The sequence below is a fragment of the Numida meleagris genome, chromosome 2 (assembly GCF_002078875.1).
Source record: "Numida meleagris isolate 19003 breed g44 Domestic line chromosome 2, NumMel1.0, whole genome shotgun sequence".
Classification (NCBI taxonomy): Eukaryota; Metazoa; Chordata; class Aves; order Galliformes; family Numididae; genus Numida; species Numida meleagris.
Window position 1 is genome coordinate 21,338,495 of NC_034410.1, and position 27,340 is coordinate 21,365,834.

A 27,340-nucleotide genomic window follows, 5' to 3' on the forward strand; every position below is an offset into this window, starting at 1 on the left:
CGCTCTGGAATCCCGTTAGTGACCAGCTGCCAGCCTGACGTTACTCAGTTTCCTATAACCATTGGAGCTTGGCCTGTCAGCCAGTTCTTGCCTACTATGCTGTGTATTTTCACCATGATGGAAGGAGAACTGTATAGCGTGTGTGAGTAGCAAACATGATGTATATTACATCTTTCTGAAGAAGGCAGGTATTATATGAGTGGAGCGGAATGCAAGCTGGGAAGAGTGAGAGCAGGAACTACGTTGGTTATAGTTGGAGTCATGAAGGTTTCTTTCTTGTTTTTCTTCTTATCTGTCACTTCTTTTCCTGTAAAAGCCATCAGGAGATTTGAACAGCTACGACAGCTTTTAATAAACTTATTGACATACTCAAATGTTTCTTTGTTACCACAGGAGTTAAAAATTACTTGTTAATGAAAACTGAGGTTAATATCAGCCACCCCTGCAGCCAAAGACTTTTGATATGCGCGTATCTATATCACATGTTTTGATACGTGCAGGGCCGCCCGGCCGGGCCTTGCCCTGGGTGCCAGGAGGCGGTGCCGCTCCGCTCCCATGGCAACAGCAGAGGCCGCGCTGCGGCTGACGGGTGGCAGCCGGCGCCATGGCCTCCCTGGCCGAGCCCCCCGGCTCACGGGCGCACTCCCGCTCCCCGGCCCGCTCTCCCGGGCTGTCGCCGGCCCTCGGCCCCTCACGCTCCGGCGGGGAGCGGCTCAGGGCCGCCTATGACGGCGTACAGGTGAGTTCCCCGCCGCCTGGCCCCGCACGCACTCTGCCCTGCGTCCGTGTGTCGTTCCCTGATGGATCAACGTGGCACTTGCATATTTAGGGCTGAGCACCTTGCAAACACAGTCTAACAGCCATGCCTAAAAAGTGTGACTTTTCTAGGAGACACAGGTGCGGCCAGTGGATCTGAACCATGCCATCAAGCTGCTGGGAGATGCAAGCTCCGTAAGTAGGGCTGAGAACACATTGTTTCTGCTGCACTGGCAATAGAGGGATGTAGGAAAGCATTTGACACAGCCATGTTTGTACCTGCCCCCAGGAAACCACCTGCTCTGGTGGATGGGGCTCCAAAGCAATAAGCTGAGCTATTTGTGCAAGAACACTTCTAAAGGTAGTCATTTTAATAGAAAATGACACCTATGAGGTTTTTTTTTGCCTGTGAAATATCCTTGTGTGTCTCCACATGAGCACTTTCCCAAAAGAGACAAAATGCTCACTCAAACGCTGGATGTGCAGTTACTGTTTTATCTGGAGTTTTAGAATGCTGAAGCCCTCAGCTGAAAAATGGGAATACATACAGACTTATTGAAATCATGTCAGAAATTTATCCAATCCCCCAAGTTAACTGCTAATGTTTCTCCGAGGAACTGATGTTAACAGAAGGATCACTATTCAAAGTTCAGTGTTAACAGCAAAAATGACTGCCTGGGCTCAAAGGAGAGCATTGTCTCAGAGACTTCCTCCAACTGTCTTTGGTGTTCGCGAAAAGATTTGACAGGCTAAATTCACTATGCCATTAGTCACTTTGATCTGAAAGCTTAATAATTTATGTTCTTAAAACAGAAGCTTTATTGGTGTTTTTATAGCACCTCTTAAGATGATGTCCTGCAGAGAACTATCTGATGTCTTTTTTTTTCCTTTTGACAGATAGAGAGATAAGAGACAGATAGAGTAAACTTACAGACTAAAGAAAAATATTCTGGATGATATTGTTTGTTGCTCCTCTACACAATATGGAATATCTGATGAAATGCCCTCAGGATTCTGGGCTTGTAGACTCCTGACATAACTTTCTGGCCTGGCTCAATTTGCAGTGCTCTTACTCAGTGTGGAGATGCTCAAAAGAGCTGGAATGAATCGTGCATGCCCCTGGCACAGTGACATGGCCATTTCTAACTTTGTATTTGCAGACTGTTTCCTAATGGTAATAGAGCTCCTCTCTAACCAACTTATATCTACATTTATACACCTTTATGTAATGGGAAACATAGGTTTGATTTTTGTAGGATACTCTCACAGGATCCCAAAGAATGTAGTAGAAAGAGCTCACGCATTTGAACAAAAGATGCAGTTTTATAGTCTCTTTAGTTACTAGAGTACAGGCTCTGTATTTAGAGCTTTCGGCTCGATCAAGGAGTTAATCCTCCTGCAAAGCACTTTTCATTGTGTCTTGTGACTTTTTAGTCTGGTTTCTACTTTCATTTAAGATTAAAGGGGACAAACATAATCATTTAATGTTCTGAGGCAAGCTGCAATTAAAAGGTGCTTTCCATTCTTATATTTAAGTGCAATTTGGAAGATGAGCAGCTGAAAGTTCTCAAGAAGATAGTCAAATCTTTTGAAAATGGGCTTGTATCCTTTTTGTTACTCTGTAGAATATTAAAGTTGCGGTATGATATGTATGATAACATTTTGCCTTTTCAGCAAACCATTCTTTGGTTTCCACATGAAGAGCAGTGATAGCCCAAGTGTGTTCTCATCACTGATCTTCTTATGCGCATACAGCTGAGGTTGTTTGGTTAGCAAGATTCCTGGGGGCCTGGTTCATTTGCTACAAAATTAGATGGAGGGATCTCAGCTTTTCAGTAGTTGAAGAAAAACAAAGACTGTTCATCTGAATCTTTTGTATGTTTACAGTAAAATTGAAGGAAGTAATCAGAAGTACTAGGGAAAATGTGGGCATTTGGAAAAATGTGATTACATTCATACAGTTCAATTAATTGCCACAATTATTTTAGCTTTCAGTTTACTTCATAATTGAGTTTTGGCTAAGCACTTACAGTCAGTTTTCATGAGTAAGTTGATTTGCAGTAACTTCTAAGTTCCAGTGACCAGGTCAGTTTTGATCTTATGCCTCTAAATTAGATAATATACGTTTAGGTCCAAATTCTCAAGTTTTTGTACCCCAAGTAAGCTACCTGGGACTAGAATAAGAAAGGATTTAAATACCACCAGGCTGTTTCAGACAGAAATTTGGAAGATTAATCTGACACCGTGATGTTTCTATCCTATATTTTTAGATACTCCATTCTGAACTTCCAGTGAGTTCAGCTGAGAAGAAAGCTAAATGAGAGCTGCAAGAGTTTTACCTCTGTAAAAGGAAGGCTGCTTCCAAAGGCCTAAGTATAGATTCATGAGCTTCATTTTAGTCTTCTAACTTCAAAGGCATTGGCCTTGGTTGTTCTTGGTTGTGTCTTTGAAATATAATATAGTTTTCAAGCTTTTCTTTTAATTTATAGCAAAACAAACAATCAGATTTCCTTAGCTTTAAATTAAAAGCCCCTTAAGGATTTTGCACAAATAATGGACATTCTTAACCTGTGTGCAGAAAAAGTGAACGAAAAAGAAGCTTTCACTGAACCTGTATGTGAACTTATTAAATTATGTGGGTAAGTGTTTAAGCCCTTTTGTAGATTTCAAACATACTTATTAACACATTCATACAGTTTCTAAGAGAAGTCCTGTCTGTATTCATATGGCATCTGCAGTAGAAGGCATCTACTTCTGCAAGGTATCTATTATGTCACCCTTCCTTTTCATGAACAGTTTTTACCTTGAGTCCATTTTCTATTGGCATGAAGGACCTGATTTAGGAGCCAAGTATCTGTGGAGCCACATGTTACATCACGCAAAACTGTATTGTAGTTAGCCCCAGCTCACTTGGAAGTAAGATTCCCCAAGGTGCTTCATTGCCTAGAGTTAAGTTATTCTGGGACTGATGCCCTCTAGAGATTCATCTGTTAACTCTTGCTGAAGTGTGTTTTGATGTTTCAAATGAGCTTTCTCAGTGAGTTTAAAAAACTGACACTTAAATACCTGAAGGTAAGCTTTGGGAAATAATAAGCCGTATTGAAAAAAGGAAGTGTTATGGCAATTGGAGGATTTGGGATTTCAAATTGCTTTACAAACAAGTTTTATAAACTTTTTGGCATCTTCATTGCCGTACTGTACTCCAAGTTACTGGTAGAATAGAATTCAGGTGTTACGCATACCTGTCCATACCTGTCTCTTCCTTCTGAGGAACTTATAATGAAGTCGCTCATGCACTTTTTGTAACTAGTTACTCATGTATTCAATTGAAACTGGTGAGAACAAGGAAGAGAAAAATTATGCCACGCAGTGAATGAATAAGCTGGGTATTCAAACAGGGTTTTACATAGCTTCCTTTCAGCTGCTGGCTTTAATAAATGTAAAATTTTTGAGCTGAATCTTTAACTTCAAAGAGCAGTTGTACTGCTTTCCTTTGCTGCCACACAGTGGAGAATGAGAAAATACATCATGAAAGTTCATTTCCTTGTGTGTGTGGCAGAAACGTGGCAAAACTGGGAATGAGGACATAAAGTCAATAAAATGTATTTTTGAGTAGTGGCTTTCATTTTTTTGTAGTAGTTTAGCAACTTTAGTTATGTAATAAATATATTTTGGAAGACTGCACCCCTTGGGTTTTACTTTAATTTTTGTATTATGAAAATTCCCCCACAATTCACTACTTATTATGACAATGAGAAGCCTGTAACTAGAGGGAGGGGCTGCTATTTAAGAATTCCTTTTGGATACTAGAACTCTCATAACAGAATTTTCCATTCTTTTGTAGCTGCTGCTATTTGCCTGTCTTCCCACTTTTCTCAGTGTCTGTTTCTTTCCCCACCCCTTCCCTACCCCACACATTTATTCTATTATTTGCTCTCTCCTTTTCTCTGGCTGTGTTTACAGAGGTAAACCTACCAGAAAGTTGTTTCTGTGCTCTGAGCAGCGCAGACCTCAGCATAATATTGTAATGTTTACTCTTAGAGAATTTTTAGCTCTTACATGTTTATGTCATATTTGAGTATTTTGCAAATGTTATTGGATATTTCTTGATATCCTGTTTTTAAAAATGAATATGTAATTGGACTATTTTGAGTCCGTTTATTTTTTTTCTTTTCATCCATTTCTAGAGGTCTTGCCCAGGGATATGATCTCTTTTTCCATCTCTGCTTATATCTATTCATAGTGAGACTCTGGAATTGCTTGATAGTACCTTGGTTGCAGGATTCCACCTTCCACATTTAAATGATATTTGTTTGTTCAAAGGATTTCTGATTGTACCAAATATGAATTATGGAAATGTTCTCTGTGAAATACATACCACTGTTTGCTAAAATGAAGTTGCCAAATTATGGAATTGGAAATCTCAGTGTAGAAACAACGTTGCAAGGAATGTATTTGTCTTGCAAAAAGTGTCCATATTTGCAAAAATGTTTGAAGGAAGGAGAGAAAAAGCCGTTGAGCTTTTCTGCTGATACATTCAAGTGTTCTGCAGTATTTTAAATGTGCTTGTAATATTACTTTATTTAATTTTGTAGGTTACCATTTCAAAAAAAGAAATCATCAGATGAAGTAAACTATTCTACAGCAGTTTCAAAATCCATTGCACAGCTTGGTGAGTGTAGACTGACACGCCACAGTGCCATCAATATAATAAAATGAGCAGTATTGTTATCACTATTTTAATTGCTTGTTACTTCTGTAGTAAGTGCAAGATATTTCTTTCAATAATTCAGTCAGTACTTTGTGTTTTTTAGTATTTAGACACCACTCTTATTTTGCTGCTCAGTTAACCCAGAGGTTAGCTAGCAGTTACCTGTTTGCCAATGTCAGAAGTTATGTGAGATAACTTTATCAATATGGTCAAAGAACTAAAGTTGCCTGCAGCTTGTTTAATTTCACTCTGAGAAATGTGCGTATTACTATAAACACTGAAGACTGGGATAAGGGGAATATGTTCCATTTATTATTCTTTGAAACCAAATGGAATAACCAAGTTAGAAACAGTAACTCTTAACTCCCAGTTTCTGCCTTCAAAACCCAAAAGCCTGAGTTTTATCACCTACAAAGGCAAAATACAGCAAGTCAGTGTAATGCTGTGCCTTACGAGGAGCAGCAGTTCCCGACTTTGGCCTTTGTCTTGCATCGGAGCTTTAAGCTTCTATCCATTTTAAGAGACCTTTAGAGCAAAAGGTGTCAAACTCATACATCAGTGTCACTGGATGTCTTAGTACCAAAATATCTTGCTAAATGACCTTGCATGTGATATTTGTGATTTTCAAAGAAAGCATTGCAAGTCTTGTGGATCAAAGGGGTAAAGAATGAAGCAGTAGTGATTTATCAGCTCACTTGATGGAAAAAATTCCATCAATCATAAAGATGGCACAATATCTGCCAATAGTTCCAATAGTACAGGGGTAGCACAGTCAACCTGTCACTAATGAAAGAAAGATTGTCCTTCAAATCGATGAGAAAGAAATCATTCTTAAGTCTTCATTTTCATATTCCCAGGTAGATATCAGAATAGGCTGTTGGTTTCAGATAGTTTCCGATTCTCTTTAGTGTAGCCTGTCCAAAAAGAGATACTAAAATCTTAAATTTTATTTATATTATCCATGCTAGGCCCTGGTAAGTGTCAAAGGGTTTCTTTTTATCTTGTGGAAAAGGAACACTTTTTGTGCTCCCATTGTGTCATATCATGTCTGCTAGTAGAGTGTCTGACATGAAGACAGCAGCCTAGTGCAGTAGCTTTCTCCTGAGTACCTTCTGGAATAACATCCTGTCTCATAAGGGTCTGTAGCCATAAAGCGGAGGAGGTCACTTTTTGATAAACCTTATGCTACTCATCCTAGGCTACTTTGTCTTATTCAGTGTTAGGGTCCTTTTTCCTTGAGTATTTTATAATCAAACTGCTTACAACACAGAAAGATTTGTAGGGGGTATGGCCAGAGGAAACACAAAGTACTGAAAACAGAATGATGAAGAATTTCTACAACAATTATTAACTTTGTACATTATTTTGTTTTCCTGTTCCTGGCAGGTTGTTTGATGAGGGTGCCAAGCTCGCAAGTTAGAATACAGATCTGTAAGTGTATAATTAGCTTTTATAAGATGGAGCTACCTAGAAAACTACTTCCAGGTAAAGCACAGTGTTTTCAAGAAGAAATGCCAGAAGAAATCTGTGTTTATGATCCCAGCTTGTCCTGGGTCCTTTAATAAGACGATTTTATTTCTGTGTAACCATAGTCACTGCATCTCTTATATTAAATATGTAGCATTGCTGAGTGTGCAATTAATATACTTCTACAGACATATGTACTCAAAATATTAAATTATTTCATCAATGTAAGTTGAATTATTTATTACATTTTTAGAACTAGGATGAAATAATATCCAGAAAATGTGAAGCAGACACAAGTTCTCTGAAAGAATGAGTAATGGAGGAAAAAAGATGAATTAGGACCAGAGTTATAAGAAAGGAAACATAATTTTCAACTATGTATATGTAGCCTGAAGAGAAGTGGCTCTGGTTTCACTTGTGTTGCTCGTAAGGGATAGATTTGAGCACATCTAATTTTGATCGTGTTCTTATGGAAACATTTTAGCATAGGCTCTGAATAAATTATGGAACTTATCTCTGCAGAAAGAAGCTGGTGATGGCTGCAGATGAGCTCAAGCATGATCCTGTAGTAGTATGGATATGTATGCAAACTGTAATCAGAATTCACTACTATTTATTCCTTCAATACTTATGATGATGTCAGAGTCTGTTACCAGGCAAAGTCAGTCGTGGATCCCCTCTTAGAGGGGCACATGATTGCGTGCTGGAAGGCAATACTAGGTTGCAATACAGCCAAGCTACAGATGAGCATTGGCGCAGTATGGAGCCAGAGCATAGCTGAGGTAGCATGCTGGACTTCAGTAGGCCCCCCTGCTCTATTCCTACAGTGTGGCACTAGCTCTTGTGCCCTTTTGCTAGTTGTCATTTATTTCTGAAGGCCTAAAGAAACTGTCACTGCAACAGCCCTCACAAGGTTCTGGAAGTACAGAAGCATTTAAATCTGTTCTTAACTTACAACTGAGATTCCAAGTCCTACGAGCAGATACGTATGCACTGAGTTGTATATCTATGAATAGTTCCATCAACATAATTGAATGTTAAAATACAGTGAGATTTTCTTCTTCTTCTCCAGATTTAGAAAGTAAGATGCGCTATCTCAAAAAAAAAAAAAAATTAAAAATGTATTTCAGTCTGACTTTGTGAATCAAATTCTTCATCTCTAAGCATTCTTCATTTTATTTGTCTGTGCTATCCTCTCTTATTCACCTATTTAACAGGTCAAGACACCAAATCTGTTTGAACTTGTTAGCATGTAAGCTTTTCAAAGCCTTTAATAATACTTGTTACCTCGTCACCTATAATTTTTTTTTTTAGGTCTGCTCTGTTTTTTGAGATGTGGGAGGCTGCAGTTGCCACATGTACTGGACGCTGGCATGCCAGACAGTGTTGCACTGATATTCTGTTTTATCTACTGAACTTTTTAACAACTGCTAATATTTCCTTTGATCTTTTGAAACCATCACTCAGAAATTGAGCTGATATTTTCCTAGAGCAGTCCATAAGGATCTCTTACATATAAAGTAATACCAATTTAGAAACTATGAGAGTTTATACTTAATTAAAACTGCCTTTCACTATGTGCATTATTTGTATTTCTTAGTCCTGCATTTCATGTTATTTAATATATATATATATAAGCTATTTAAGATGCATTTCACATTCACAAGTTAGAATATATAAATGTAAATTCGCTGCCCTTCCCCCTCCTCTGTAATTCACTGATAAAATATGGATTCCCATATTCATGGGCAAAAGTAAAATGAGGAATGCATTAGAAATTCAGGCATGTAAATCAAAGTTTGGATTCAGATCCTTTAAGTAATATGGTAGTAGAAGTCATTAATTCTAGTGAAGAGATTAAAGAAAAGAACTAGATCCTGCACTAGCACATACTGCATGACCTGAAGAAGGAAGAATTCTCCCTGCATGTCCTTTCACTCTTTTTATTTTAGAAAACAATTTATGTGTTTATATAGCATTTTAGTCTTCTAGAGGGTAAGTCTATTGAGTATGGTTTAGGCACTGTTAATACTCAGATATAATCAGCTCCTGTTGTTTTATTAGATTTTTTCCATTGATTTAAATCTAGGGAAATATGCCACTCCCATCTCAATACTTTTTTGATAAAGGATTAATAATTCATGAAGTAACCAAATATCTGAATTTACTGCATTATAATAAAACCTATTCTATGTGCAGGTTACCAGCCAACAAGTGCAAACTATAAGATTCAGATGGCTGAATTAGGAGGACTAGCAGAAACTCTTGTTTTATCTCTAGCATTAGTTGAAAATCAGCTTACTGAGAAGTTGTGGGTTCTAAAAGCTCTCCAGCATCTCTCCAGCTCTGGTTAGTACATACTGTTCTTTCAACAATCTTACTTGATCATTTTTTCTATGAACATGCCTAGAACAATGACTGACCTACTTAGAATTAATCATTCAGATTTTCATAATTTCAGGAGTAAACTGCAGACATATGATGAGGGCTCAAGCAGCCAGCAGACTCTGTTTATATCTAAATGGTGCTGATCCCTCAGGACAGCTGGTGTTCCGCTCATCAGAAATCCTATGGAACCTGTTAGAAAATACCACAAAAGAAGAAGTTGTTAATCAACTCAGTAGCTTGGAATGTGTACAGTAAGTACAGTGAAGCATTTTATGCATTACTGTTGTAATTTTGGAGAAACCTAAAGCATTGTTGCTGTGTTGCATAATTATAAGTGGTGGTGGGGCACTGGAACAGGTTGCCCAGAGAAGGTGTGGGTGCCCCATCCCTGGAGGCATTCAGGTTGGATGGAATCCTGGGCAGCCTGATCTAGTGGATGGCAACTTTGCCCAAGGCAGGGGTTTGGAACTAGATGATCTTTAAGGTCCTCTCCAACCTAAGCCGTTCTATGATTCTATGGTAAAATTAGTAAGAAGTCTATATTATGGCATATGAGGCTTTGTTCTAAATCCTCTGCTGAGGTAGGTAACAAGCTCTCTCTTAGTGAGTTACACTGTTGTTGCTATTTGGGATTATATCATCTCTTCTCAAAAACCATTCAGCAACATCCATGGTTGAGTAAACATTATGTCTTTCAATTAAGTCGTTATATCACATACAATAGAAGATGCAATGTGAAATGCATACATGCACTTTGCATATATGCTCAAATTGTATTTCTAGTGGTACAAGTAAGAATCTATTTCATATTTTTTTGTTGTTGAACAATAAGATTTGGAATAGTATAATGCTGAATTAGGATCCTTATACCTAGAGCTGTATGAAATTAGAATATGGAGGGAGTAAAATGCTTTTCCCTTTATTTTAAGTGCATTGAAGGAAGTATTTGTGGACCGGCTCATAAATGGTTTCCGCCACTATGATCGTCAGCTAAGGAATGACCTCCTGGTGATTGCCACATTACTAGCTGAAAACGCTGCAGCACCTATGATTGTAAATATTCATAGTTACATTTTTCAGGCTAATAATTTTTCATTTTCTATTGGGTATTTAATAGTTTTTGCTGTTTAGATTCTGTTTGTTTTACACTGTCTCCAGTGCTTAGCTCTTAGGTCTGCTAAGCCAGAAACCTTTTTTCTTTCTGCCATTCCTTCTATTTCTGTCTATCTTCTTTTGCTCCAGAATGTTTTCATTCCAGAGTTTTCATGAGGAATCTGATAGAAGGCAACTTTTTATGGCTGTTAATATTCTTTAATTCTATTGATTTACAGTTGAGATTTAGAACTGTGGCGTACAAATGAAATGACTAAGCAATCAAATTACTGTCTGTGTTGATCAACTGGCTGTTCAGGAACGGATTATTTTCAGGGAATTCATATCTACACCTCAGTAGAAGTTTCCCACTTGACTGTATTACCAAATAGGTTTTATAGTCTGTTGTGAAGGTTACAGATTCTTCATTTGATTTTTCAGTTTTATCACTAACCATTAAGGAATGTCTGTCATACTATTATAGAAAGATATTTGATGTCTAAAGCATCCAAATTGTTTATGTGGCTGCAGAAACCGCAGCTTTTTTCCTACAAGAAAAATAAAGAAGACATGGTATTTCGAGTCCTTGTACTAATAAATAAATAAATAAAATCCTGTTTCAATGCAAGGAAAAACTTTCAGAGCTGGATTGAAGAAAACTGAAAAACACCACAATTCTCACAGTACTGAGAATGCTGTTTTCTTGTGTGGTAGATTACAATAGTGAGTATGTGTGTTTGGGAATTCCCCATACAAGTTCAGATTTGCACTGAATGATCCATGGGTTTAAATAATTGTACACTTAGCCCTATAGTTAATTAGTATTGTGCAGTGTCCAAATTGAACTCTTTGATAAAATTCTGTATTTTGCTATAGATTACATTAAATTCCATGTTCTGAAGAAAAAAGGAAACTAAAATTAAATACGCAGTTTTAATTTTACTGCAACTGATTTTGATTAATGTATTTATTTTGAATGCCTATTAGGAGAGTGGATTTACAATGCTGTTAATAGTACTTGCAACATTTACTGAAGGTAAGAGATTTCATACTGCGTAATTACGGTATTTTTCCTTTTAATTGAAATTTTATTGTGATATATCTATTAATGTATCAATTTCCTTCGCAGTTAAAATTCCCAATCCCTTGTTAAAAGGTCTTAAGCTTACTTTCTCTTATGAAGACTTCGAGATGAAGAAGTTACTGTTTAACATTATAGGAATCTTTTCTAAAGACCCTCATGCTGTACAGGTAAGCTCTAAGATAACAGAAAAAGATACAGTAGCTAAAAAAGAAAGTAAGTCAAAAAATTCCCATGATTTCTATTTATCTGTCCATTTGACATAGTCCAGTAAACTTAAACTAACTGTTTGCTACAAACCGTAAGTAGCTTCAAATCAAGGTTGCGGTTGAAAACAGCTTGCACTTTGTTTTAGAGAAGTTGCAAACTTAGACCATGCTAGAAAAATGAGCTGACAACTGACTGCAAAGCATTATTGAAATACAATTGAAGAACATAATAAAGTTTTACAAACCACAGACTTTGGGAATGCTACAGAGTATAAACAGAGCTTGTCTGTACTTGTACTCTTCCTGACATCCTTTCCCAATAAAAATTAATTTTCTTAGTGTAGGATAGATAAAGCAAACCATAAAGATTTTTCTTATTTGCATGTGAAACCTGTAAGCTGTCTCTTTCTCTTTTGAATCTGCAGCTTCTCAGTGAAAATGATGTGATGCCAGCTTTGCTTTATTATGTAAAACCACATAAAAAGCCTGGATTTCATGACTGGTCTGCTGCCCAATATGAGGAATTACAGCTTCATGCCATTGCTGTTTTAGCTTCCGTGGCTCCCTTGTTAGTTGATAAATATTTGTCTTGCCAAGCGAATACTCTCCTCCTTGTGTTTCTAGAATGGTGTATAGGCCAAGGTCAGTAGATGTTCATGGCTTTCGTACCACAGTAACCTCAACACACAATTCACCTGGACTTTTTTCTTTGCCAAGAACGAAAAATGGAAAACTTCTGAAGTTGAAATGATTCTTTTTTACGGATGCCATATTTTAAGTTTTGGAAACAGCTTATTAACCTAGTAAAGTAAAAAATTTTTAAAATGCTGTAATAATTTTCAACATTAATCAAAATCAAACTTTTCTTTTGCATGTAGTAAAGCCCTTCACAGAATGGCTTCTTAATAGGTTATTTCAATCAAGAAGCTTTTCCAGCAGTAAGATATTTGTTTGCTTGTTTTAGCTTACTTGCACTGGCAAGGTCTTTATTAGTAGTATTATAATTATTTTTTTTTTCAGGGAACATTATTATTATGAACATACACTGTCTGCCAAAGGAAATACTCACTGTGTTTGCTCCACAGATCCTTTCTTTGGCCAAGGTAACAGTTTCCATGGAGCAGGTGGTCGTGGCAACAAACTTGCACAAATGCGCTACAGTCTGAGGGTGCTGAAATCTGTTGTATCCCTTTATGATGATGCTGTGAACCTCAATCTGTGTGACCAGGGAGCAATTAGCCAGCTACTGGGTAAAGCAAGCATTTTATTGCTTACAGTTGTATATTTCTTTAGACGCTGAGAATTTTCATGCCTTTTCTTACACTGTGTTTTTAGTGTGTTACTACTTTGGTGAAAAGATTAAAAAAAAAAAACACCCTAAATACAAACAGTAATTTGATTTTTAATTGAATAAAAGCTGTCCCTATTCTTTCTCTGTTGTTATACTACATTTGTTGCACGTTATTCACACTGTTTGTAGGAAATCCTGTCCTGAGTCCAGTTCTACCTAAATAATGTTACAATGTGACTTTCCACAACTCCGCTTTAGAATAAAGGAAAATAAAAACCAGTGTATTTTTATGTAAATAACATTAAAAAGATTAAAATCAGTATAAAACTGCATAACCATTGCTCCTGCAATTTAGATATGTTTTTTTGTTCAACAATACATTCCTAGTATTATATGTAATTTTTAAGTTCTGATACTATTTTAAGTTCTTAATCTTACAATAATGAATTTTCCAGTACTCTGAAAGAATTACACTGAAAGGAACAGATAGGCAAGGTCATTTGGAATTCAGAGTATGTTCTAATAGAAAGCCTAGATACAATAGATTTTATAGCCATAGCTGAAAATGGAACTGCTGTGGGGAAAAAAAAAAAAAAAAAAAAAAAACTCTGTGAAAATGCACAGATTTTAATGAGAGCAAAATTAGCAGTATAACTTGTGTATCAGATTCAGAAATCTTTTCTTACTTCGGGGGAGATCTGTACCTGAATGGCCTCCTTCATGAAGTGGTTCCAGGGCTGATCTTCCCTGTAGTGGTGGCATTTTATGTCTCGCCACATTTCCACTGTCAGTACAAATGTGTGTGAGACTGTACAGTATGGCAGATCAAGAAGTTCTTTGCTTTTTTCCTGAATTTATTGTACTGACACAATGAAAAGAGCCACACAGAAACAGGAGCGAGGGTCTGCCAGTACGGGGAAAAAGCCAGTGCAAGCTGCTATTGTTAACTGCCATTAAAAGCAGTGTTCAAAAAAACTACGACATCAGAGTGCTGTAAGTTATTAGTAAATATAGGAGATAAAACTGAATACCTTAAGTGGACTTATCTAAAAATCTGATATAAATCTGATTTTTTTTTTAATCAGCAGCTATAATAGATTTCTGACTTCCATATAGAACATTCACGTATACAATGTTTTCATTTATAGATATCCTGAAGTATGCAGCAAACAAATGCAAAGAAAAAGATGATGCCATTCTGCTGGAAATCCAGGCTAATATATTATTTATTTTGTCTGTTCTCTGTGAAAATGATGTCCACAGAAAGGTTTGTATCCTTCTACCTCATACTGCACAGATTTTTTTTTTTTTTTAAATCAATAGATGCCAGTTGTAGTTCATTGCTAGGATGTCAGAGCTGATAACTGCTTTCTGTGACAGTGACAGTTAGAAGTAAAATTATTCAGAAATCCATTGGCAAGTGTCTGACCTATTTAATTGCTAATTCACATATATATATATATTTGATGAAAATATGAAAATGTGTTGAAAAATGAGATTACCAGTAAGGGAGTACTGAAAAGCTCTATGTTCTTGTGTTTATTATGAGGAATATATCCTGCTCTAACTAGTGGGCCAAATTTATTACAATATAAATACTTTAAATTTTAAATTTTCTTTGATTTTCCTATATAAAGCTGTTTAGTAAATATTATTTCAGAAAAAAATATTGCTTTAATTATTTTTTAACAGGAACTCTTCAGCTATGAAGGAGTGGATATGCTTATCTCATTCATTCAGATGGATCCAAAGAAGTTATATAGTGGATTGGGCCACAATCGTCTCCTTTTCAGTGCACTTGACTGCTTGTGGTTAGTAAAGATGTATTTTAGCAGTGGTAGCTGTTAAAAATGGCAGCTCATGGATTTTCAGTCTGCAACATTACGGCCTTCCTCTGCACATATAGGTCCTTCTTCCATTTAAAACATGTAAAAATTATAGTTTGACTAATTAAAAAAAAAATACAAAAATAACAGAGATATTTTGCTTATATTACCTAGATAGGGGTACAGTATGACCGTCCACCTCCCTGCCTCCCTACACAGCAGTATTACTCCCTGCACAGGATGACCTCCTGACAATTCCATGAGGAGCTACATGAAACTGTCTAGAGGAGAGGTTTATGGCTAGAGTCTCTAAATTACTTCAAAAGAATAAACACAAGGTGAAAATAGACCATTGTTAGTGAAAAATTGTGCAGGCATTAGAAGAAGTGTTTGTAAACTGCCTATATATTGGACTAGAAAATTTTCAAAAATTGGTATCTGAGAAATTATTGTTTAGGACTCCAATGCACAGGAGGATAAAAAAAAAAGTTGATCTGTTTTAAGTCAGAGTTTGATAAATACACATAAAGCTAAATAGTATCATTGTCTGGGAGAACAGACAGCTCAGTGATGCAGGCAAACCCTTCAGTCTCTGTATTAATCCTGAAATTGGGAAATTATAGAAGACAGCAATAACATAATGAGTGCTGCTTTTATGATTGGTTTAAGCTGGGAGAAGCCAGCCCTGTTGCCCAAAGAAAGTCTTCATTCTTTCACTCTCCTGATTCTACTGGCAAGAATATTTACATAGCTTTGCAATGAGCCAGATCAATGATACCATGTATCATGTTAGCATCCTTTACTGAGTTTTAGTTCACATCTCTATTCTAATCCAGTTCACAGTGAACCTGCCAAATTTCTTGGCTGCTATGAGGAAGGTGTGCCACCTATAGGAAAAGAAATTGTGGTAAAATAGGTTCTATTTAATTATACAGTGTAAATGAAAATACACAAGGGCAAGTATATGAAAATAATTTTTTCTACTCCCTGAAGGTATTAAGCTTATTGAATAGTAAATATTTTTATGTAATTCAGTAAAATAAATGAAATATTCATAGTATGCTCTAAAACATAAAAGTGTTCCTACACAGTGAAATTATTTCTGTTTAAGGTCCTGTGTCATTGGATGCTACATTGCAGAGGATTATTTTCTAGAACAACAGGGCATTTTTCTCCTTCTAGATTTGCTGGCAGTAGGTATTTTTATTATTTTTATTACAAAATAAAAGTGTAGTAAAACAACGTGGAAAACTGTATTTTTAATGATATCTCCTAAGACTGTTGTAGTACTAACAGGAAGGCCAGTCTGTGTAATTCCCTGAGATAGGAAGGTCATCCGCACACCAGGATATCTGCTCAGAAATGACTGGACAGATTTTCCATGTATCTTTTTTATTAAATAAGCAGTTGGCAGAGAGTCTTAAATGAACCTAGAATTTTTTTGCAAGGAAGCTCTAACTATGCTTTATTTTGAATGACATGTCTGTTTAGAAAAGTGCTCCCATTCTTCATATTGAAGTTAATAACAGAAGAGTTAGTGTACACTTCAAGGCTTTAAAAGTTTTGACGTTTAAAGTTACTTTGTGCATGTGGGATATGTACATATGTAACAGCTACTTTTATGGATTTGTGGCTTGTGTCTGGCACAAGCATTTTACCTCAAGCATTTCACAGAGCTGAAGATCCCTTCCTGCTGCTAAAAGATCTGGCCACAGAATAAAACAATTCTGTGGTACTGCTCAGCCTCTGCCTTCTGAATCTGTTTCTTATGAAAATAAATCTTGGTATTAGCACATTGTCAAAAACTTCAGTTCTTCTGCATGTGAGCCTGAAGGCACCTATTAAGTAATTTGACACACAAGCATCTCACACAATCCTACACAAATTCCCCTTTGTATTCCTTGACGTATGGAACTTTGCATGGCAAGAACTTTGAAAGATTAAAAGTTTAGACACATTTTTTGGTGGGCAAATACCTGTGATTAAAAGCTTCTAATTACTTGATTACATATTAAAGGATTCCTCTGTATTTTTTTTTAATTTGAATGTAGATTAATACTGTGCTATGACAGATTTAAACTTTTTTCCTTCTCTCTTCACCAAGTTAAAGCAAAAAAACCTGTGCAATATAATTCTTGGGATCCTCAGTGAGTTTTGTGACAACCCCAAAACCGCTATTCACATCAGTACCTGGCGAGGGGAGAAAGATCAAACAGCAGCTAAACTGCTAATACAGCTATGGAGACAGGAGGAGTTGGACCTGGGAGTCCAACGTGATCGATATGGAAGGATTGCTGGTGAGTTTTGTGATACATGTAAAACTGAGCAGCTTCGCTGACTAAAGTAAAAGAATAAATATAGTATTTGCTTTTGATGCCACAATCATAATGAAAGTGAACTGTAATACTTAGAGGTTTATGCTGCAGTTCTCACCAAAGCCAGAGTACTTCATATACGTTTTATTAGAGTTTGGCCACTAGATGACGCTTCCTACATTAGGTGGGGACAATGAACCATTCCTAGTATCCTAAACTGGCTTTCTAATGCTGGAAAATTATTTAATTTCTTCAAAAAATGACATTGTGCTTCTTCATATTTTGTAAAAATAAGAAAGGAGAGTGCCATGATATCGCAGATATTTGTCATGCTAATTAATATTTCCTGGCCCAAATTCCTCTCCAGATTGTTGAAATGTTTTACGTATGGTCTGCAATCTAAGACAGAACCACCTTCTTTTGGAGGAGGCGTCACAGAAAAGATCATGTCAGCAGCTGTGTGCCAAAGATGCATGCAGCTTTTTTTTTTTTTCATTACAAAGATAGCACTTCTTCTACTATTAATAACTTTGGGAACATACTGCCTCTTCACTCTTCAACTTTTTTTTTGTTTTGAAATTTTTAGACGTGAAGAAACCTATAGCTGGCAGCTTCCAGAAACAGCAAGAGGTCATCCCCTTGCCTTCCAGCTGTCCCAGCTTTGCCATCGTGGAAATTTCAGAAAACATACGGGCAAAACTTTATTCATTATTGTGCAAGCTAGGTAAGAAAAAGGAATTGCCTTCTCAGTGTCATATTTGTCATTAAACTAAACTCGTTCACTGCCAATCAATCAAGTCTATTAAAAAAAAAATGAAAGGAAACTTTGAGATGCATCATCAGTAGTCTGTTATTATTAGATGCTTGCTCATCCTCTTCTTAGAAGCCTCTTTTGATGGAGATTGCAAGATTTCACCAATGTTTTGCTGCCCTTACATCAGTAAGCTTTCCTAGAATCAGATCTGAAGTTTCATCAAAATGTTCCATAATTTATTTTCCCCCAAGTAGTATCTTTCACTTATATTAACTGTTTACGTGTCATTAGAAATACTATGTTCTGCAGCCTTTACCCATGGTTCTCATTTTCTAGAATAGTCTCTGTGTATTTTCAGCAATTTTTTCCTGAATCTTTTCAATTGCTTCACATTCTTCTTGATTTGTCACGTCCCAAAACTGAACACACTCTAGCAGAAGCCTCACAGCCAAATAGAACCATATTACTCATCTTGTAAATAACCATACTGGCATAAATATAACAATTGCTATTGTCACAATGGCATTTCCTCGGTTGATCTGTGATTTTGTACAGCCTCCAGTCATCTAACATCTGGATCTAAACAGCTATTTCTACATTTAGAATTTTGTATTTGTCCTTACTGGATTACATTCTGTGTTTTTTAAATAATTTTTCAAACCGGCAAGATTAATTTGCATTCTTATCTTTGGCTTCTGTTTGCTGCAATCTCTCCTAATTATGTGTTGTTTGCCCATTGAATATGAATAGTCATTATACCTTTGCCTAAAAACCTAAACTGAGGTTAAGATACGTGATGAGCCTTCTTGCCTGGCTGTAGAAAAAACTAGGCAGAATGACAGGGTCTTTACTACTTCATGATGGATGTTAATGTTTCCACTGTTACCATTTAGGTACACAAACTGGATTTAACCACTATTCCTTGTCTTCTAACTTTTTTCTTTTTAAAAATAGGCATTATGTTTGTTCTTTTCAAGTCTGTCCTCAATGGGTTCAAAGATAGTGAGTAATAGTCCTGAGACTGTTTCAACCAGTTCCCTGGCTACCCTAGGAACCTACTGATTTGAAAACATCTTCAGTTTCTCTCATAAACCATAGCCAGTTCTTTCTCTGTTTTAACCCAAGTTCTTATTAGCGTTAATTATGTTAATCTTGGATCATCTCAACTGAATTCTTTATTAAATTGAAAAGGCATGAGATACTGTTCCAACTTTCTTTAGTATTTGTACGTACCTCTTATGTTACTTATGTACTTTTTAATATCTCCTATGAAGTATTGAAATGATGTGGAAGTGGCTAATAAGAATAAGGATAATTTTTATAGTCCTTTTCTTAGTGTAGTCATACTTTATGCAGCCTGTAACAGAGTGGTCCCAGTGTTAATTGATTCTTATTTATGAAATTTCTTAACTTCAAAACATGATTTAATTATGCTATAATGAACAGATGCTATGTTTCCAGTTACCACACAGATGGTATGTTGAAATCTAAAAATAGATTTCATAGGCTGTATAGAAATAGGTTTTTAAAACATTTAGTAGAATAAACGTTCAGCAGACAAAAAATATGAGGCATAGTCCCAGCAACCGTATTACTCTTCCTTATTACTTCATACATATTGTTAAAAATATATTTTTTAGATGGATTCACTATGCTCAACTCTATGAGATGGAGATTATCTTCATTACTCAGCACTGAAACAAGGTATTGGAGATACCATTCTCCTGCTGGATATTTCACAGCTAGAGAAAACTCTGCTAAAATGCTTCTTTAGAAATTGTGATCTGTGCAGTCAACTGTTTGTCTACATTAATGGAAGATCAAACTCTCACCAAAAAAAAAAGAAAAAAAAAAAAACCATGGCAAATGCAGTGCTCTCTTGGCTTTACAAGCAATTGGAAGGTCACTGGAGCCACTTCAAAGAGAAGAGTTAGTATACAGTGAATTTGTTTTTGAAAAAATAGGGGTTTTATCAGCAGAAGCCTGCTCAGGATTGGAAAAGGGACTGACTGATATACTTGTGATGAAGATTTTGCATATGATTATATAATAAATAAGATGATGTCTTTTTTAGACTGTTATATTTTAAGATAAATTGATCATACTGTCACTACTGAGATGATAAATATTCCTTTAGGTTTTGAAAATTTGCCTGGTTTATCTGCTAAGGATTTTGTCACGCTTGCTATCATAAGGCGGTATATTGACTTTAAGGTGAGTATTGTGGAAGAAAATATTGTTACCAAAGATATGTTTGCAAGAACAGCAAAATATCTCAGGATACAAGAAAGAAATAACACTTCACAAGCTGTAACCCATGTCATGAGTCACCTGTTGTTTTATAGAAAGTGTAAGCTGGTATTTAAAATCAAAGGAAACTATCCCACCTCCATCATTTCAGCACTTCCCGGCTCTTCTTTTGTATTTCTACAAATATTTGTGGCTGCATAGTGAACCAGACTAGAAAACAATGCTAACTAAAAATAACCCAGGAAAAAAAGTTGTTTTAACTGCTTGCCAGCTCAAGAAATAGGAGTGGGCCAAGACACAGGTAAGGAGCTGGGGAGGGACTGGAGAGCAGGCCTGCCTCTTTGTGCAGCAGGATCAGCATATATATGGTTTTTGCTACTAAAGATGACTATAAATATACATTCTGGTGGAAGATTTTCTGTGCTTTCCCATCCTTGCACCCACACTCATTACCCATTCATATTGTCAAAATTAAAGTGTCACAGTTGTGTGCCTATAGGAAGCAAGAAGAGGATAACAAGTTTTATAGGAGCCATCTTGCTTAAAAGATATTTTAGCTCATGCCAATTTTCAGCTTAGGAACAAAGTCTGTGAGAGCTTGAGATGTTTAGGAACTAGTGAGACTTGACCTTTAGTTGATAATTCCAGTTTCCATTTATGTTTCATGTTACAGTTTACTCTGATAACATGCACAATTTGAGATTTTACAGAAAAAAAAAATCCAGCAAGACTCTACTCTTCACTCTTGTAGTTTGGTACTTTGTATTTCTATTTCTTCTGTAGATACCAGGATTCCTGTTACTCAATCTGTGGAGTGAATTTGGGAGTGGGAAGGGCTTAGGGGCAGATTACCCTGAATGAATTTGGCATAGCATTTCTGAAGTCTAACCTTGCATAACAATTCTGGGAAGTTAAACAACAATAAAGTAAAAAGAGATAAATATCAGATAGTGTGGTGTGTGTACTCCATCTACAGGTTGGAGAAGTATGGAGTGAACTGTGTGCAGAACTAAAAGAAGAATTCAGACCTATTGCTTCAGATGAAGAAATCCTGAAAGTTATTTCAGAGGTGTCAGAAAATATTGGAAAAATTGTCACTGCTTACCAGACTGAAGTGCTTGAAAATCAACGTCACCAAGAAATCCAAGAGGAGAAAAAAACATACGCAAAGGTAAGGCAAGGAATATTCATACAAGTGAAATCCATATAATTTTTTGTCAACTTATATGAAGACTTTCTCAGTGTAAAATATTCAGAATCCCAGATGGGTACATTGCTTTAAGATATTTTAATGTCTCAGCAGTAAAAATCAAATTAAATGCAGCTAACCCCAGTTCTCTCTGTTTGCATAATTTTTTTTCACTATTTAAAGAGTAACATAAAATAATAAAGCAGTGTCATCAGTGATGTATCAGCAATGGTATGATGAGAAATGATAACTATGTTACTGTAAGAGTTGCACCTGTCTGTAGAGGATAACAATTTGAAGTACCTATTGTAAATATATCTGTTTCTTAAAGTGAAATGTAGGCCTCTATTTTAAACTCCCTTGGCTGAATGCTCACAGAGCTTCATTACTTAAGAAGGTGGGGCTTTGTTCTTCCCAGCATCCTGAAGGCAAGCAGGTGTAAACACTGACCACTGTTGGTTATAAGGCAAGCATTAGGCATTGTTGCTCATCTACTGTCTCATCCTTTCCTCCCTTCAGAGAAGTAAGACCAGTTGGTCCAGAGGTCTAAAATCTCATGCTAGTGTTTTGGAGGGATTGTCATGCATTCTTGTGCGTGCAGTTTTGTTGCCAGTATTGATGCCATCTCTGTTATTCAGCATTTGAGAGTAAGCGTATACAAAAGTAGTCCTTAAAGGTCCGGGGCTCTTCCAATGTCTGTGTTAGAAAACAAAGGGGAAAATTAGCTTGCAACAGAGAAGATAAGCTGCTTTTCCTTTTCCTTTTCCTTTTCCTTTTCCTTTTCCTTTTCCTTTTCCTTTTCCTTTTCCTTTTCCTTTTCCTTTTCCTTTTCCTTTTCCTTTTCCTGAGAGTGCATACCTGAAGTTTTTAAAGGATAAATGTGTCACTGCAGCATTATCATTCAAATTCAAGTGAGTGGGATGAGCGAAGGTGGCCAAAGGGACATAGGGTTACTATCTTAACAGCACAAGCAAAGAATTCAGAAAAGCTCATGGAAGGAGGATTGCATTGTATTTTGTTAATCTCCTTTATATTACAGATTCAAGCTGTCCATAAGCAGAAAGAAATGGTAAATAAATCTTGGGAAAATTTCTTAACTCGGACATCAAAATATGAGGCACTGAAGGTAAAAAAAATCTGAGTGATGGAGCAAAATGTGCATTCATAGTGTAGTTATAGCAATTGGGAAGTTCCTAATACATTTCTTAACGAATGATGAGGTTATTCATGTAGAAGGTGTAGTAAATGTTATGTTCACACAAAGAGGAATGAACGATAAGTTGTATTGGCAAAGCAATACAATCTTTGATACTTCCACTGTTCTGATTATAGACACAAATTGGTGATCAACATGGTTTGTGGGAATAGGTATATACATATTCATACATGCATGTATCTACATATATATCTATATATAGGACAGTAATGCTGTAACATTCTCATTAGTGACTTGGGTACTGGATAAGCATGCATTCTTCTCACTGTTGTGCATGACACCAAACTGGAGGAAACAATCCACATGCTGTGAGGTAGGGTTGCTGTTCAGAAAGCTCTTCACAATCTTGAAGGATGGACTGACCCAAACCTCATGAAATTCAAGAAAGTTAAGTGTGATATCTTACATTTGGGATGTATAAAAGCATTTGTGGCTCAGTACAGCCTGGAGTCTGATTAGCTGTGTAAATATGTAGTATACGGGGATCCTGGGAGATGACATACTGAACAAAAGGCAACAGTGTGCTCTTGTGGTGATAAAGGCTAACAGCATATCAAGCTGCAGTAGGAAGAATAAAGCCTGCAAGTTTCAGGAAATGATTATTCACTTCTGGTCACTGTGAAGCCTAGTCCCTTTATTCTATTTTCAGGTCCTCAGTACAAGAGAGTCACAAACCAGAGGGAGAGAACTTGAAATGAAAGGCCAATAGATTTTTACCTCATTTGTTTTACCATTTTTTAGAGCATTTTCTCACAGATGCAAATAATACAATTCATTCTGATTAAAACAATTTTACCTTTTCTTTTCTATTTCTAGAAAGCAAAAAGGCTTCAGGAAAAATCAATAGAGGCTTCCAAATCTAAATCAAAGACTCAAAATGGAGCAGTCCATTCTACTGATATTAAAGGCCTTGGCACAACAGTAAGTAACATGGGATGTAGGCTGGAAAAATTACTTAGTTACATGTGTATATAAGGAAGACTTTTAATCAGCAATATTTTGCAGAAAGCATCTGTAAGATGTAAATACAAACATGAACGTTCTGAAAATGCTAGTAGAGAGAAAAACTGTTAGATTTTATTTTAATGACTTGGGCTTGAAGATAGAATAATTAATTTCTTTGGGGGAGAGAATTTAACAAGAAAATATCTTCACAATTCTGTAGTCAGTATTGCAATAACTGTAGATAAAAACAAGGAAGCAGTTAACCATTTTGCAGGAGGAATGTTTTAAGAAAACAAATGTATCACTAACTCAAGATGAAACTCCTTGTCTGAATTGCTTAGAAGTATTGAAAATGTCAGATATTCCTGGCAATTTTATTTTTGTGGAAAAAATCTTCTTTCCTTCTCTTTGCCAAACATCTTCAGTAGTAGGAGATGAAAATGAAGCTAAGATGGTTGGTACAAACCAGTCAAAGTCAAGTAACCAGGCAAATGAGCCATACGCACTCAAAGAGTGGCAATGTCTGTTCTAGTAGGTCATGGCTAGAAGATAGAGGTATCACCCAAGGATTTTTCTTCAGAGACATGAACCTGTTCAGTATAGAGTATTTATGGAATTGGAAAAAGTGCGTTTCTTTCAGTCTTGGAGTTTTTGTGGAGCAGTAGTTACAGGCAATTGCATTCAGAGAAACAGGTTCTACTTTTTTTTTTTTTGTAAGTATGAATGCATAGCAAAAAACTTGGCTGATATTATGTACAAATCCAAATAACACTGCACAACAAGGTTCTATTGTAATAAAGGCTTGGTTTACATTCCTTCTGTTAATAAGATCAGGCATGAAAGCAAAAAAGCAGAGTACATAAAGGTATAAAATCACTCAGTCTTTTCCTTTGTATTGATGGGAACAATTTGTGAATTTTGTGAATAATATTTTCAAAAGACCAGTTCATGGGTTAAGTCTCATCTTATTTTAAATACTAACATGGATGTCAAGCAATGCATTTATTTTGCTTTTCAGATTGGATCTGGTCGCTTAGTAACTGTTGAAAGTACACCTTCTCAATTAGTTGGAGGACCAATGGCTGCTACAGACCTCACTCTTGAAAATATACCTTTTTAAAGGTATAAAAGGTTGGACTCAGTCAAGAAAGATTAGGTGCTTGTAGGATAAATAGCATTCTGTGCATTGCTTTTAATATTTGAGTTAACTGAGTGTGTATTTTAGGTACAGATAAAATATTTAATATAGTTCTGATAAATGGCATAGAACATCTTGAGAGTAAAATTTTATTTTCATATCTGTAACTAATGTAAACATGGGGATGACATACTATTAAAATAGCCTATATAGTATAGAACAAAGGCATGCTGAGTTTAATAATTTTGTCCACTAGTGTCAGGTTGCCCTGATCCACTCTCAGCAGGTCTATTGTTTGGAATTCCATCTTCTGTTGATGCACACAACACACTGCAGTTTAAGTGTCTCTTTCTTTGAGCAGGGTGATGAACCTTCACTTAAATATACTCAGTGTTTCATTTTTCTGGATGACGTACTCACATTGGATAAAGTACTCACATGGTGTTTGTTCAAGTCCATTTTGTTTCTTGAATTGCTGCCTTTAGCATCGGGACTTCAGCTAAAGGCTCACTAAAAAGTGTTTCTGTGCCAACGGTTTCTCTAGGTCTGTTAGGGAGACTAGCTGAAATATTCATTACTTTGTAGATTTCTCACAATTCTTTAGCTGGTCATTCAATTCTATTTATTTCATGGGTTTATTTCCCATATTCCCTCCAATAAGAAATCTATCTGTTTCACCCTAGCTATGCTGTGCTCACTAGATGGTTAATCTCCCTTAATTAGTTTTGCCAGGCTGGATGGTTTCTTATGATGTGAACCATACTCAAGCCAGTCTTGCACTCTTTCAAAGCCCTTCACTCAGCTGTGATGTCTCCTGCCGTGACAGCGATGGATTGTATCCCCTTCCTTACCTGTATGAATGTGTAAGTAAAGAACAGTCTTGTGCAAAGTATCCTTCTTAATGCAGTGTAATAGTGTTTCTGCAAATAACATGTTAATAGACAAGGAAATGACTATTAAACAGACCTCGCTGCATAGAAAAATATTTTAATTAATCCATAGCCTAGACTAAGCAGTGATAAAATACAAAGCTCAGGCTGCATGGGACATTACAATGAACACAAACCTTCCCTTCAGCTTCATGTCACACTTTTTTGCAATTCTTACAAGTTGACTGTACATACAACATAGTTTATAAAATATGCATGTGGACATTTTCTCCATTGCTTAATGTACAAAAATATATTGGGTTTCCATCCAAATTAACTTAAAAAAGAAAGTTGAACCACACCAACTGATTTGTCTAAGCATCTACAGCAAATGCTGTGCTTTTGTCCTCCTTCATTTTGACGTTGCTTTGCTGAGGTATCTTCATGTCCTCCCCTTTTGGCCTAAAACGGGTTGGTGGAAGCAGACCCTGTAAGATTATGAAAGAAAGGCAGTTATTTTCCAAGCATTATGGCTTGGAGTTCTAGGATTAAATGATCTCCATTTCAGTTTGGAAACCTAAAACATTTGACTGGTTAATCAGGAAAGAAAAAGATATGTGTTGCAGAGGAGGAAGGAAGCTAACAGATCTTGGACTGGATAATAAGATTGAAGGCAGTCACATGTATGATCTCAATTCAGATTCATCCCAAACCAGAATGACCAGGATCTATCGCTTTGGTGATTCAGTGACCATGAGCTCACATTACATGTCAACAATTTCAATGGGAAGAGCAGGGTTCAAGCTGCTGGGGCTTTGTGCTTCCCTTCTCACAGAGGGGTGATTCCCTGAATTTGAGACTGAAGTCTAAAGACTAGAAAACTTTTAGTATTGTAACATCATTCATATGCATATGGTGATAAACAGAGCGTGCAGCATCTATTTACACACTCTCCCACATGTATACCCGTCATTATTTACACCTTATATAGAAATTTGGAACTCTTAACAACTTTTGACTTGTATATTGCAAAAGTAGCTACTGCTGAAAGATGCAAATACATTTGACATGCAGAGATAGAAAACTGGAAATTAATATATTGCACTGCTGAAACAACCAAGGATGAGGATGAGACAGTGGTTTGGTTTAATTTGGGTTTTTTTGGTACATAACAGACCAACATCATATCCTATAGTTACCTTCTAAAGTTCTATGTGAGTATGTGGAAGAATATCTGGGAGATATTAATTGTCTTCTGCCCATTCCATGGGATCTTGAGAGCACGCAGTCTACATACATATCCCAAAAGTTCTGGGCCAAATCATTGAAAAGTTCGTTGTGCTTGGGCTTGGGAGATTCCTTTAGGAATAACATGAAGTCCCAGAGAGCAATGACAGGATCTGCTACCTTGAGTTTCTTCATTTCCACCAGCCCGTGGGACGACACTTCCCAGCACTGATGGTCAATCTGACCCAGGCTTGCAGGAGCTTCTTTCAGATAGTCTAGATTGGCACAAACCAGATTCAGGATCAGTACACAGCCCAACTGAATATACCACCTTCTCTTCCATACAAATTCCATACTCCAAGACGATGCCTGAAAGAAAGTGTACAAAGTCACAGTGATTCTGCATCATATATTTCATTCTCTCATAACTTTGAAGTTGCAACGGGCGGGTTCAGGCTGGATTCTGGGAAACATTTCTCCTCAGAAAGAGCGGTGAGGCACTGGAACGGGCTGCCCGGGGAGGTGCTGGAGTCACCGTGTACATGTGGCACTGAGGAATGTGGTCAGTGGGCATGGTAGGAATGGGCTGATGGTTGGACTAAGTGATCTTAGTGGT

General features: G+C 36.6%; 1 protein-coding gene across 5 annotated transcripts; it reads left to right on the top strand.

The window, feature by feature from the left end:
• Nucleotides 527-25,520, top strand: CFAP69 (cilia and flagella associated protein 69). 5 transcript variants are annotated; one of them, XM_021387705.1, is made up of 24 exons: nt 531-739; nt 889-951; nt 2,293-2,358; nt 3,286-3,395; nt 5,352-5,428; nt 6,854-6,952; nt 9,134-9,283; nt 9,396-9,573; nt 10,252-10,375; nt 11,402-11,450; nt 11,544-11,665; nt 12,130-12,346; nt 12,790-12,954; nt 14,144-14,262; nt 14,688-14,806; nt 15,933-16,014; nt 16,926-17,118; nt 17,723-17,860; nt 20,028-20,104; nt 21,117-21,311; nt 22,369-22,455; nt 23,362-23,466; nt 24,509-24,612; nt 25,352-25,520. In XM_021387705.1, the coding sequence occupies exons 1-23, from the start codon at nt 605-607 to the stop codon at nt 24,608-24,610; spliced, it is 2,772 nt and encodes a 923-aa protein (XP_021243380.1). In that variant the 5' UTR covers nt 531-604; the 3' UTR covers nt 24,611-24,612; nt 25,352-25,520. The 5 variants fall into 5 exon arrangements, 4 of the variants coding, with proteins under 4 accessions (XP_021243380.1, XP_021243379.1, XP_021243377.1 ...); XM_021387704.1 differs by having other exon boundaries at nt 532-739; nt 25,419-25,520; XM_021387702.1 differs by lacking the exon at nt 25,352-25,520 and having other exon boundaries at nt 532-739; nt 24,509-25,081.

Excerpts from the sequence above, each read along its gene's own strand:
- CFAP69 (XM_021387705.1), top strand. The coding sequence starts at position 605 with ATGGCCTCCCTGGCCGAGCCCCCCGGCTCACGGGCGCACTCCCGCTCC. Across the intron at positions 3,396-5,351 it reads GAACTTATTAAATTATGTGG|GTTACCATTTCAAAAAAAGA; the intron begins GTAAGTGTTTAA and ends TTAATTTTGTAG. Across the intron at positions 9,284-9,395 it reads CCAGCATCTCTCCAGCTCTG|GAGTAAACTGCAGACATATG; the intron begins GTTAGTACATAC and ends TCATAATTTCAG.